Source organism: Brachyhypopomus gauderio, chromosome 2, assembly GCF_052324685.1.
Source record: "Brachyhypopomus gauderio isolate BG-103 chromosome 2, BGAUD_0.2, whole genome shotgun sequence".
NCBI lineage: Eukaryota > Metazoa > Chordata > Actinopteri > Gymnotiformes > Hypopomidae > Brachyhypopomus > Brachyhypopomus gauderio.
In genome coordinates, this window is record NC_135212.1 from 18,819,931 (window position 1) to 18,834,621 (window position 14,691).

The 14,691-nt window shown below is 47.7% G+C and overlaps 1 protein-coding gene across 4 annotated transcripts in view; it reads left to right on the forward strand.

The window, feature by feature from the left end:
• shf (Src homology 2 domain containing F) overlaps positions 1-14,691 on the forward strand; it is a 94,106-nt gene that overhangs the window by 69,710 nt on the left and 9,705 nt on the right. For 2 of the 4 annotated variants that reach the window (XM_076989576.1, XM_076989586.1), the window contains 2 exons: positions 14,006-14,180; positions 14,521-14,640. In XM_076989576.1, coding sequence (XP_076845691.1) covers positions 14,006-14,180; positions 14,521-14,640 — 295 coding nt within the window. Of the gene's footprint in view, positions 1-3,898; positions 4,063-14,005; positions 14,181-14,520; positions 14,641-14,691 lie in introns of all 4 variants that reach the window. The other 2 variants (XM_076989591.1, XM_076989569.1) reach the window with 2 other exon arrangements.

A 14,691-nucleotide genomic window follows, 5' to 3' on the forward strand; every position in this document is an offset into this window, starting at 1 on the left:
CGTTGGGAGCAGGTATATCACATGACTAATCCCTGGATCCCTGTGAGAGCGGGTACATCACATGACTAATCCCTGGGTCCCTGTGAGAGCGGGTACATCACATGACTAATCCCTGGGTCCCTGTGAGAGCGGGTACATCACATGACTAATTCCTGGGTCCCTGTTAGAGCAGGTTCATCACTAATCCCTGGAACCCTGTGGGATTGGGAGCATCATATCACTAATCTCTGGAGCCCTATGGGAGCAGGGACATCACTAATCACTTACATCACTAATCCCTGGAGTCCTGTAGGAGCACATACATCACATCACTAATCCCTGGAGTCCTGTAGGATCACATACATCACATCACTAATCCCTGGAGTCCTGTAGGAGCACATACATCACATCACTAATCCCTGGAGTCCTGTAGGAGCACATACATCACATCACTAATCCCTGGAGTCCTATACGAGCACATTCATCACATCACTAATCCCTGGAGTCCTGTGCAAGAGGCTGCATCACATTACAAATCTCTGGAGCCCTACGAGAATGGACAAGTCACATTACTCATTCTCCAGTGCCCTATGGGAGTAGGTATGTCACATGACACCCAGTATCCTATGGGAGTGGTTACATCACTCTCCCTGGTGCCTTTTGGGATTGGGTACAACACATCACATGACCTCAGGCACCCTGTGGGAGTGGACACGACACACCGCTCACCCCGACGCTCCATTACGCAAGCAGGTCTTGGGGTTGAGGTGTGTGACACCACCTCTAAACCCTTTGCCAACTCATGGAAGGAGGATAGAACACCGGTTGGGGCAAGAGGAGCTCACGTTGCTTCGTATCCCGTGTCTTAGCGTGCTCTAATACAGGGAGTAACAACAGTCCGGCTGTGTAATCTGCTGGGAGCCCCAGGCGCCCGTACTGAGGAGCTGAGGGAGACAGAAGAGTTTTGGTCTCCTCCAGAGGACTGGGCTCTCTCCACTGTCCCTGCTGCTCTAAGACCTGGTTTACATTCTCTTCTCCACACACCTGCCATTGTGTGGTCATGACTTACTTCCATCATCTCTCTCTCTCCATCACTCCCTGACACACCACACACACACACACACACACACACACACACACACACACACACACACACACACACTGACACTAGACTACAGGAGTGTCCTTATCTTCACATACACACATTAGCAGCTCTGATGCCACCTGTGCAAACACCTCCGCAACCAGTATAGATAAGGTACACACACACACACACACACACACACACACACACACACACACACACACACACACACACACACACACACACACACACACACACACACACACACACACACACACAGTCTTCTATAATGCTTCTTTTTAAAAGAATTCCTGCAACGGAGCAGCAGGTTTTTGAAAACATTTTGCATTTAGCATGTAATTGTTGCATAAGCGTCAGAAATGTCAAGTGTTGAAAGCGTTCTGTATGCTAATGAAGCGTCACGCTCCACACCCACGTGCTTCCGCTAAACGCCCAATCAGCCGGCTGCGCCAGACACATCAAGAGGCACTCTTGTGTGAACAGGCTTTTCTCTTATTTACAATACGACATTGGTATTCAGCCCTAAGAGCTGCGATTGCGTAATTGGAATCAAATGAGACTAATTCCTCTACAATGGTGCTACGCTGAAGCATGTGACAGCCGCTTCACACAACTCACATGACCTTTTTCTGTTTTCCTTTCTGTTGTCTTCTCTCTCTCTCATGTCCTCACCTCTGAGAGCGCAATGCCCTGTTGCTCACGGTTACTGATGGCGCCCCCACCAGGACAACCTGAACCCTACCGGGTGTAGTTACGGTGTTGGCTGACTGCCGTGGCCTGGGGTGCAGGGTCAGGATGCCACAGTCTGTGCGGTGTTGCTGACAACCTGGGCATCACGGATCTGAGCTCAGATGTTTTCATCAGTCTGTACTGTATAGGTGCTAAGCTCACACAGTGTGAGTGAGCTGCACGCATATGTATGCATGAGAGTGTTTGTGTGTGTGTGTGTGTGTGTGTGTCTGAAATATTGTATTGAGATATTGACTTTTCTTCAGTTAGCTACGAAGCCAGTGGTTTTCAGTCCCAGACCTAGATCCTCCCATGCTACACAGCTTACTTAAACAGTGAAGTCTTTGGTAATTAGCACATGAATACAGTGAGGTGAGTGAATGGGGTGAGCACAAAACTGGGCCTGCCGAGAAAGACTGTGTGCTCTGAGCCTCAGTTAAGCTGCTCCTCGCTCGGGAAGTTCTGGGAGTTTTCTGCGAGAGGACTTTGCCAAACCCATAAGACCCACCGGCACGAACCGCGACGGCCGCCGTCTCTCCCGAGGTGCAAAATGCCGCAGAGGGAAACCTGCCGCTCGACTTTGTGATGGAGGGAAGACTGAGACTGTGACAGTTCCTCTGGCTTGTGTGTCAGCTAATCCACCTCTCCAACCTGCGTGAGTTCGTTCCTCATCCTCGCCAGCAGGGGGAGCCGGCAGAGTCGCTCTCTCCCAAAACAATTACACGCTAATCTGCAGCAGCAAACGAGAATTAGCCTTTTAATTGGGGGCCACCACAAACCCCCAGGCTTCACCTCGCAGTGGAAGAGCTCTTTGTGCTGGCTGCCCGAGGCGTGACCTCTCGCTGACACTCACGCCGTCGCCCTCCACCGCCGCGGGGAGATAAGAGCGTCTCTGTCACCGCCAGCTAGCCATCCGCTAACAATGGCCATCGCTCGCACGGGTCCAGAACGCTGACGGTGCAACTCGGTGCGGCTGGGGTGGGTGGGAGGGGGTCCATAACCGGCCGTTTACAGGCCCGGGGAGGAGGCGTCGCTTTATCCGGCTGTAAAACGGAGCGTGTCTCAGTGCGACAGTGAACAGCCCAGCGGGTTTATTTCACTTAAAAAGGCAGTTCCTCACCACGCATCCGTCACATGCCGAAGGCTGGCAGTTCAAAGACAACACTTAATATGAGAGGAGTGTGTGTGTGTGTGTGTGTGTGTGTGTGTGTGTGTGTGTGTGTGTGTGTGTGTGTGTGTGTGTGTGTGTATACACGATGTGGTGGTTGTGATTATTTATGGTCTGTGATCTGTTCTCAGAAAGGGTGAAGAGGGAGGAGAATTACATGCATTTTCTTATTTTCCTTATTCCGTTGATTCTGGAGTACGTTTGATTCTGGAGTATGTTTGATTCTGGAGTACATTTCGGAGCAGTTGGTGAGATGTGGAACATTTTTCCACTGAACATTTTTCGTACTACATTTTTTCAGCATAACATGACCTCATTACTTCTGGTTCTTTTATCTAGTGTAGTGAACACATCGATGGTTAGAAAGAGACAACGTTAAATCAAGAGTCATGTAACACACCAGAGCCTGTTGCATGCGGTGCGTACGCTCATGTGGTCTGGTGCTGTCCTCGCCTGGATCTTGAGTTTGCTACTTTGTTCAAAGGAACCGTCAGTGTTTTATTTTTTTATTCCTCCCTTAAATCCTAGAGAAACAAAGGGTGCAGAACTCGGTGTCGGTTAATCCCACAGACATCTGCCACACCGAGTGAGAGCGTGCTACTTGGAGGGAGAGAAAAGCCTCTCTTAAAGGCTTATGGTGGCGCGTTTTCTTTTTTTTGTTGTTGCCCTGAGCAGTTTTCCTGGTGCACATGCTTCCTGTTCCATGTCCTGGTTTCTGATACTCGTCTGACGTCTGTGTCCTGAACCTCAGCCTGCTTCTACTGATCTGTTTTCTCCTTCACTCATTCACCAACACCCTCTTCTTCTTCTCTCCCTGTCCCCTCTTCTTCCTTTCCCTTTTCTTTTATTTACACCTTATCTATCTATCTATCTATCTATCTATCTATCTATCTATCTATCTATCTATCTATCTCATACTGTCGCGACTCTGCAGTAGAGATTAAAGTGATAAAGGACCTGCCCTGGCCTCCACCCGTGGGGCAGCTCAACACCACCACTTCCCCCGTGGCGGAGGCGGTGGAGGCTCCACCCCAGCCCTCGCCCGGACACAGCGGCTCGGCCTCCGACCAGCACCACCAGGGTGGGTCTTCCTCTTACCTCCCCACCCCGCCCGTGGCTCCATCCATTCATCCACCCCTGCTGGAAATCCCTGCTGTCTTTGTCATTTTTTTCCCCACATGGACTGCCAGAGTCCGTAGAGATCTAAAGCAGTGCGGAGGCCTCTTGTGGACGGCGGTACCGCTCCGCAGATTTTGAGTGACATCCTTCAAAGGATGTGGGAATTGATGAGGCTTGCGTGCTCAGATCAGGCTAATAGGGTGTGGCGTGATTAATGTTCCTCTCCGGTGGAGAGCACCTGTTTCCTTAGAGGCAGAAAATCGCGAGGCACCACCAGTGTTAGTGGAATCAGCTCATTGGTTTTAATGGCACTGTGCAAGCCCGTCCATGGGTAATTACAGACACAGGTGACCCCGTCCTTATGGTTTACGGCATCGCTTATCCTAATCCTGCCAACACGCACAGAACATCTGGCATTGCAGGCGGTGAGTGGGTCACCTCCATAACACGATCTTAAACTTTCAGACAGGCCCACAGAGAGAATCCAGTGGTGAGAGTTTCCCGTCCAGAGATTACAGGGCTGCGTCAGGCAGCGGGGAACGTGACCCAAGACAGCAAGCGCTCACGCAACCGTCTGCGCGACAGGGAAGGTGTTCGGAGTCTCAGCTCTGACGTTCGTTTCAACTCACTGTCGTGGTAGTGGTGGTGGTGGTGGGGGAGGGGAGGGTCTCCTTACGGACACATCGTATCGTGTCGACCTTGAAGATTAGTCTAAATCAAGATTTATGTGGTGTGAGGCAGAAGGGAAGGGATCCTTTTACTTGAGTGATGGGCGGAGTTTTAAGCGCGTCGGCAGTGCTGTAAGTTAACCTTGATTGATCTGGGCCAAAGGCCGACTCTGGGGATTAGGAGTAAGTTGATCTGCGTTTCTCTGCCTCCTCTGAGGAATACATGGGTTGAAAGGTCAGCTGAGAGAGAGATGGAGGGAGGAAAGGAGAGAGAGAGAGGGACCACTGCATCGCTGCTTTTAGCCGTCTGTCTAGAGGAAACGGAAAAACACTCACTGAGCAGTAACTAAATGTTGGCCTGCCGTGGTATTTTCATCTCACCTGTCAGATCTTTTCGCAGCAGCGTGGAAGCTTATGGGAGTTTGTTAAGGTCGTACTGCCTGCAGACCCTCCCGACAGCCACTTAAGGATATAAGTCGCACATGGAAATGTAGCCCATCTATTTATAGACTTGTTTCAACCTTTGTATTTATTTGCTATTTTTTCCCCCCCCATTGTAGGAGTAGACAGTATCCCCTCCCCCACACTTACCATCATCTCAACACGAGTTCAGTCCTGAAACGGCGGCTGACGGGACCTCCATCTGCATATAAATGGAAGAGGAAGCTTTTGTTTGTGAGAATGAAAAGCCGGTGCCTTTGTTTTCTGGGGTGAATTAATTGCTCTTGGCTCTTCCCACTCAACACCTCCTCTCCTCTGTGTCTGAGCGCAATGCAGAGCATCACCGCCATGAGATTTGCAGGTTTCATTAGGGCGTCTCCAGCCCGGGGCCCGGGGCCCTGCTGCACTTCGCTTACCTTTTGTCTTGTGGGAGGTTCGTTGGATTCCTCCTTGGCGCCTTGACGCGGTAGTAGAGGCTGTATTTCTCCCTGATTAATTCAGGGGAGATTTGGGCCTCTTGGTGAGAGCGCCATAAACAGTCGTCGAGTGTGTTTTGAGCCTTCGAGAGATATTTCCGCTGGAATGTGAGCATAGGCCGGAGACGTCTGCTCCTGCTCGTCTGGCTGGTCTCCGTTTGACAGGAGGCGTTTGTGGACCACGTGCCCTTCGTGGCCACTAGACGTTGACTTGTTAATCATGTCGGCAATCAAACGAAAAGGCTTAATTGCCACCCTGCAACACTGTGATGAATTACAGATAGGCTTCCCTACTGAGCAGTGCACTTATTTGACGGAAGTGCCATTAGTGAATGAGAATTAATTAGAGGGCTTAATTAGTAAATGTGTACAGGAAGAGCGGTTCATCACAGTGGACCACAGCGATTGGGGACTTCGTCTGAGGCACATGTGTGTACGCGTGCGCACGGGTGTGTGTTTGCTTACATTCTGTTATTTATTCAGGTTTCTAGACCTCCTCCACACATTGTTCCCCACCACTAGAGTTGCGTAAACCGGGTTGTCGCTTTTCATCAGCTTTTGGAAGATTGCGTTCGCTCTCTGATTCAGCCAGCCCAGCAGGACAGGAAGCTCAGAAGTCCTGCTGCTGAGGAACCTGCCGCTTTAAAGGTGAAAGGGCTTTTTTTTTCTGCGGCCTTTCTAATAATTTGAAACATACCTTTTTAGCTGAATCAATATTAGTTACTGTATGCTAAAGGCTGAGGTTGATGATGGTGTTACAGATATAACAAAAGGAAACACACTCCAGAGGCAGCTTTCGTAAGCAGAAAGAATAAGGAAAGCAACAGTGATCTTTCACCTCCTACTTGGACACATAATTGATGTGACATTTGAGCTGAATCCATTAAGTCTCAGCCTTGGTTTCTGGCTCTGGCTTGCGGAGATACTACAGATGGCCCTCTGATTGCATTGCCTGACCTTGGTGATAGCTCCGCCCCCTCCAATGCAAGCCTGTGGCGAAAGATGGCTGTGGTGGGAGGGCCGTTAACCTACCAATCATCCTCTGACTGACAGCTTGATCAGATAAAGAGATTCTGTTCACTCTGTCACAAGCACTTCAGATTGTGAGCAAACAGACCCAGCAGCAGATAGACGGGTTCTTTTCTTTCTTCCCTTTCTTCTTCCTTGCTTTCTTTATATCTGTCTTGTTCCTTCCTTCTTTCTTTCTTTCTTTTTCTCCTTCTTTCCACACAGCGCTCTCAGTGCTCATCCTTTCACTTCTCTTCTCTCTTACTCTGGGGCTCAAATTCCCAGTTTCTGTCAATCTTTGCCTCGTTCCCTCAATACTCACTTCAATCTCCTCCGCGCACTCTGGCCTGCCTGCCTTGGAGATCAGGAGAAAATAAGCCTGTCTCTCTCACTGTATGTAATTTAGCACAAGTTTAATACCGCTGTCATTTCCGCCATTGTCACAGAGAAAACTGTCAATCACATGAGAGCTTGTGTCCCTCCACGCTATAATAAAAGCGTCTTTTATTCAGGAAAAAAAAAGAGGCAAAAAAGATGTAGCCTCTGTAGAGAAGATGGAAGAGAGGCTTTAAAGTGGTCACGAGATGGCGTGAGGGAAAGAGAACACTGAACTGCCTCCCCTGTGCTTTGAAGAGCCAGCAGATATTGAGTGATATTGTAAAGCAGATCTTATAAAGTGAGAGAAAAGTGGTGATTTGAGACTCTGTTTCCATTACACTGTGGGTTTTGTGAGGTCCTACGTGCTCTGGTGGAGTAAATCTAAAACAAGTGAAGGATTTGTGCTCTTCAGACAGAGTGCTGGTGCATCTCCTCACTGAAGCCACATTGTGGAATGTTACTGGTCCACACGATTGAGCATTGAAGTGCAGGCCAGTACAGAAAGCACCTAAACCATAGGGACTCTTCTGCTTGTAAGGAAACACCACCTTAACCACACAGGAGGGAACACCACCTTAACCACACAGGAGGGAACACCACCTTAACCACACAGGAGAGAACACCACCTTAACCACACAGGAGGGAACACCACCTTAACCACAAAGGAGGGAACACCACCTTAACCACACAGGAGGGAACACCACCTTAACCACACAGGAGGGAACACCACCTTAACCACACAGGAGAGAACACCACCTTAACCACACAGGAGGGAACACCACCTTAACCACAAAGGAGGGAACACCACCTTAACCACACAGGAGGGAACACCACCTTAACCACACAGGAGGGAACACCACCTTAACCACACAGGAGGGAACACCACCTCAACCACAAAGGAGGGAACACCACCTTAACCACACAGGAGGGAACACCACCTTAACCACACAGGAGGGAACACCACCTTAACCACACAGGAGGGAACACCACCTCAACCACAAAGGAGGGAACACCACCTTAACCACACAGGAGGGAACACCACCTCAACCACAAAGGAGGGAACACCACCTTAACCACACAGGAGGGAACACCACCTTAACCACACAGGAGGGAACACCACCTTAACCACACAGGAGGGAACACCACCTTAACCACACAGGAGGGAACACCACCTTAACCACACAGGAGGGAACACCACCTCAACCACAAAGGAGGGAACACCACCTTAACCACACAGGAGGGAACACCACCTTAACCACACAGGAGGGAACACCACCTCAACCACAAAGGAGGGAACACCACCTTAACCACACAGGAGGGAACACCACCTTAACCACACAGGAGGGAACACCACCTTAACCACACAGGAGGGAACACCACCTTAACCACACAGGAGGGAACACCACCTCAACCACAAAGGAGGGAACACCACCTTAACCACACAGGAGGGAACACCACCTTAACCACACAGGAGGGAACACCACCTTAACCACAAAGGAGGGAACACCACCTTAACCACACAGGAGGGAACACCACCTTAACCACACAGGAGGGAACACCACCTTAACCACACAGGAGGGAACACCACCTTAACCACACAGGAGGGAACACAATCTTAACTATGCTGGACATAAGACTGCCTTAACCACACAGTATGGATCACCACCACTGTGTTAACACCAAAGTCTGAGAGCCGTTAGCCAGCCAGGAGGCGTTTGTGGGTGTGTGCTAAGAGGCCGATCTCAGCCGTGTGACATCACCAAGCTGGACATGCCATTGTCATGGGTTCTTGGTTCCCCAGAGAAGGTGACGGAGGCGGTTGGGTCATGGGAGGGTGTGGTGTCATCCACTGGAATCTAGTGGAATGGCTGCTAGGTCCGAAAACCTCTCTCTCTTTGTGTCTCTCTGTCTCTGTCTCTCCATCTCTGTCTCTGTCTCTCTATCTCTCTCTCATCCTCCTCTCTCATTCATGGTCACACAAACACACACACACACCTCTATTAGGGTTATTGTGAAGTGTTCATATTGTGATTTGACAGTTATGACAGGACTGAGAAGCTGAAAACAGCCAGTTAGGTTTCCATAGCAACTGACTTATTCCTGTAAACATACAATGCTCACACTAAACAAAATCTCTGCCTCTGTCACGTCTATATGCTGTATCTTGCTAATGTTTCATGTTTTGTGTGAGAATTTATATATATATATATATATATATATATATATATATATATATATATATATAGAGAGAGAGAGAGAGAGAGAGAGAGAGAGAGAGAGAGAGTTAAGAGATAATTGCACAAGGCCTTCAGAGATGCTGTGCAAGCAAAGTGCTTCTGAGGATCTAGGGTTCCTCTTTGTCTCTGCAAACCATGTGTACTTCACTGCAGTTTTACTATCTCTGCACCTTTTACTACAGTGCACTGCAGTTACTCACCTGCAGTATCTTCACCTGCAATATCTTCACAGTATATATATATATATATATATATATATATATATATATATATATATATATATATATATTTATATTCACTGCTGCTTGAAATATTGTGAACCACTCAAACATGGTCATTGTTTTCTTAAAAAAAAAACACACACACACAATTTTATGAATTGAATGTCCAGAACTGAAAACTTCCAAATAAGGGACACAGAAGAAAAGATATATATTCATTATTAATTCAACAATAGTAAATCTTCCAAAAACAAAATCTGCCAAGTGCAAAAAGTATGTGAACTCTTTTAGTTAGAAGCTTGTGGCGCCTCCTCCTGCAGCCATTACTTCAACTAAATGTCTTCTGTAACCACAAACGAGTGTCTCATATCTGCTTTTTGGAATTTTTGCCCACTCCTCCTTACAGAACTTGTGAGAAGATGGAGAAACATCTGCCACATACCACCCACTTCAGATATTGTCACAGCATTTCTATGGGATTGAGGTCCGGACTTTGACTGGGCCAATAGAAAGTGCAGATCTTATTTCTCTTAAGCCATTCCTTGTTAGTTTTACTGGAATGCTTTGGGTCGCTGTCTTGTTGCATAATCTATTTGCATCCCAGCTTCAATTCCCTGACTGATGGCAGGAGGTTCTGGTCAAGAACTGTTGATGGTCCTGGTAATTGATGGCTCCCTGGATATGCAGGCATCCAGGTCGGGAGGCAGAAACACAGACCCAGACCTTCACATCTCCAGCGCCATGCTTCACTGTTGGGAGAAGGTTCTCTCTCCAAACATGGTGCCTGTGATGGTGGCCAATTTATTACATTTTGGCTTCATCTGTCCAGAGAATGGACTTCCAGAAAGGCTCTGGTTTGTCCAAGTGCTCTCTGGCAACTTTGTTCTTTCTTGAGAGCAGAGGCTTCCTTCTAGAAACTCTCCCGTGAATGTCATGTATACTGACTTTTCGCCTGTTTGTAGATGAATGTACATTTATCCCAGATGCTGGGATGGCCGTCCAGTTTTGGGCACAGTTGCGGTGATACTGAGTGTCCTCCATTTGTAAAATATTTGTCTTACAGTGGATGGATGGAGCTGTAATCTTCTGGAGATGATCTTGTAGGTTTCCCCAGACTGATGGGCTGTTACCACCTTCATTCCTCTCATGTCTCATTTCCTCTCGGCATTGTTGATCTGTGTGCTTTACACCATGGCACGACAGTGGTTTGATTGGTTTCCTCTCCCTTTTAATCAATGTGTCTAAAATCTTTTCCCAACGATGTCTCATTTGATTGGTCTGTTTAATTGATTACTTGAGTGCTCACGTGTTTTACCTGTTGTCTTTTATCTAATTGACTTTACCGATACAGCTGTGGTTAATTTGCTTTTGCACATGCTCTGATCCCATGTTTCATGTAGTCTGTAACTCACACATTTCCCTCAAAAACAAATAAATGGAATTGATTAACATAAACCTGACATTTCATATACAAAAAATGGTGATGATACAATAAGAGGTAATCATGGTTAGACAGCAGAAAAATCTAACCTGTTCAAGGAGTTCACAGAACAAACCTTCTAGCACCGCTGTGTATATTTATGTGTGTATATATTTATATACAGATGCAGACACTGCCCCTGGGGTCTGACCAGGGATGGACAGGGTCAACAGTGGCCGATGAAATCTGTGTGCCTCCGTATCCAACAGGCTGTGATTGAACACTTATAAAAGTGCCTTATCACCCTTATAACAGATGTAAAATGGCACATAAATGTAGTTACAAGGTAAATGTTTCTAATGTAGTATTTAAAAAAAGGATTAATGTAAGTTGCTATTTAAGATTTCATGCAGTTTACTTGAGCATTACCTTCATTGATATTCTAAGCTGATATAAAAAATTTGGGTAGTTTTATATTCCTTCTGTGACATGAAATATTATTGAGTCGTTGACAAGGTTTAGGCTGTCCCCTAGTGACTTGCTGTGGAATAACATAAGCATACAGAATGATGGTGTCCTGCAGTAGGTGAACATATACTCGTTTCATTAAGATAATTAGTGTTTTACACTGTGGCCACACAATACCTGAGGCTGTATTAGTTTTGTCCAGAGGACTCCATTTCCCAGAATGCTTTTCCTGGTAAATCAATGCAGAGAACAAAGCATGGTGGTCAGACACGTAGTCTCATATGGTAAGCAGAAAGTGTCTCCTTCTTCTCCACATGACAGTAAATGTCGATTAAGTGGTGCGCAGATCCTGAAAGCCATGAGACATGCCGTTCCTTCAGAGTAATTACAGTGATAGAGTTTTAAAAAGAGAGAGAGGGAGGGAGAGGTAGCGAGGGAGGGAGTGAGGGAGAAAAGGGGGTAAACTAGCACGCTTGGGTAAATGTAATCACACACTCACAAATAGTGACAAATACCTCTAGACACATATACATATGCTTGAACACTAAGTGCGCAAACACATTCCACCTGCCATACTATCCCCACTGAACACACACTCTCTGAGTTAGCCGTTCCACTTTGCGTTCTCTTAAGTCTCGTAGACGGGTGTTACCGAGGCCTGCAGTAAGCATTCTTTGGAGGTTAGTCGGAGCTGACCGAACGCACTACAGCCACACAGAGCTGATGTGCGTCTTAACCAGTGACTACAGGCACTTCTTATCATCCCTCTGGGCCACACAGAGAGATACACATACCTATGTATTCTTTATTTCTTTCTTATCTTGTTTTGCTCCCTTTTGAAAACACCACAGTTCCTGTAGCTCATGAATAGGGATCCAGCAACTCCAGGGTCAAAGGTCGTATCCCGGGTGAGCACATGTACTCTCATACTGCTAAGTGCGTATGTTACTCGCACTAAGGCTGTCTGCAACATGATGTAAATGAAAACACAAACAGATGTCCTTTTGTAGTGACCTCCCTGTGTTCCCCAGCCAATCAGGGAGCAGGTATAAGACAGCTGCGCTTGGTTCTCGTGGTTGCCGTTGGAGACAGGAGTTGAGAGTTTTCTTTGGCTCGGTCCGCACGTCTCTCTTAAGTCACACACCACCACGTTGCAGTCCCCAGCCCTGCGGTTTGTGGTATCACACACCTGGATGCTACACACATACACACACACACACACACTGTCTTGCGTGAAGCTATGGGACGCTTTTAACTCTTGACAGCTGCCTGGAGCCCGCTCGCTGATTTAGCAGGGGACAGTTTTTCGGGACGTTTTCTGTCTCTTCTCTTCTCTCAGGCACGAGCACACAGCGGAGCTGTATTGATTTCTCTTCTTGTCTTTTGTGTCAAGCAGCTGCTCTTCAAAGCAGGCACTTTGTGTGCTTGTGCGCATTCCTTTATGTGTGTGTGTCTGTATATGTGTGTGAGCATGCGTACGTGATTGCGAGAGAGAAAGAGAGAGAGAGAGAGAGAGAGAGAGAGAGAGAGAATGTTCATTCATGAGCATTGTCTCGTCTTCGCTGTTAGGTGAGAGAGTGAAAGCTGAAAGCTCACACCAGGCTTCGGGGTGTTTAGCGCCCCCTACTGGCCAGTGCTACACTCGCAGGATGTGGACAGACAGGGTGTGAAAGGCAGAGGCTGTGGTGCATCATGGGTGAGACTTCAGAAACTGCCTCACATGGCACATTAGCATTTGGTCTGCGCACGCTTTATTCAGGCCTGTGGTCTGGTGCACTGCTCAACGGCACAGCCTGATTTATATGTTCAGGGTTGTAATCAATATGAATAATGCCTTGAAAAGTAATAATGAATAAATTAGAAGCGGCTTTTGCCCTATGATTCTGCTTGTGGGCCTCATCTACAGAAACATGCGTAATGAGGAGCAGCAGATTATGGGAAGAAGAATCAGAACCACTAAAAGGTTTCTCCTTTTAACGTAGGCCCTCCTCAGAGAGGCCAGTGGTTGGTTTATAATTTGAAAATGGAGGCGTTTGGGGTCAGCAAGAGCATTATGGGAGGAATCCGCCGTGTTGGGAACATTCTGGTTTTTAATATCCCCATCTGGTCAGAAACGCACTGCCGGCATCAACAGTAAATTGCCCAGGTTTGTCAGAGCACTTTGTAAAATGGAAAGTTGTCAGCAGAAGACAGTGGAAGACCTTCACTTGACAGGTGCAAACAAAAAAAGCCTCTGAATGTTGTTAACGCTGCAAGATGGCCGCTGCACTCTTGAGTTCCTCCTCTGCACCAGAGGATCCCTGGTGAACAAGATGGAACTGCGTCTTTGCTCCTGGTGCCATAAATCCAATTAGCAAAGCACAAATATCTGTTATTGTTGTCTAGAATGATGTATATATTGTGGACACAGAATTGTGTTGTTGTCTGGATTTGGCATGTGTTGTGCCCCAAAGGGCTAGACAATGAAGTTCTATTCTGTTCTACTCTATTCTGTTCTGTCTCAGTCCTGGCCATGACCTCTGTGTGTGTGTGTGTGTGTGTGTGTGTGTGTGTGTGTGTGTGTGTGTGTGTGTGTGTGTCCACTGTAGTCCAGTTCGAGAGCGTGGAGAAGTGTCGGATGTCCCCCACTAAAGAGGGACGTTCACGGCCGCCGCAGCGCCACTCGAGTGGCTGCCTGGTCAACACGAAGATGAGCTCCCTGGATCACTGCTCGTCCCCGCTGGGCGAACGCATCGACCCCAGCCTCCCCCTGGACAGCCAGTTGTGAGTAGCTCCCTCCCCAGGCCTGTCTCCAGCAGAGTTGTTTGGCTGTTCAATCTGGCTTTGTGTTTAATCCCTGTCTGCTCTCTCTCTCTCTCTCTCTCTCTCTCTCTCTCTCTCTCTATCTATCTATCTATCTCTATCTCTCTCTCTCTGCCCCCCCTTTCTTTCTCCTCTTTCTTTCTGTCTCTCTCACTCTATTGTGCTCTCACTCCTTTCCCTCTCTCCGCCTTTCTCTTTCATGTACTCTCTCTTCCTCTCCTCCCTTTATTCCGATTTTCTCTCTCCTGTCTCTCTCTGTCTGTCCTTTTTATCATTTTTGTCCTCGTTCTCTCGCTCTCAGTTGGTATCACGGCGCAATCAGCCGAACGGACGCGGAGTCATTGTTGCGGTTGTGTAAAGAAGCCAGTTACCTGGTGAGGAACAGTGAAACCAGCAAGAACGACTTCTCCCTCTCGCTCAAGTAAGAGCACTCGTCTTATAATGACAGAGCCACGTCCTTCCTGGGCTCCCC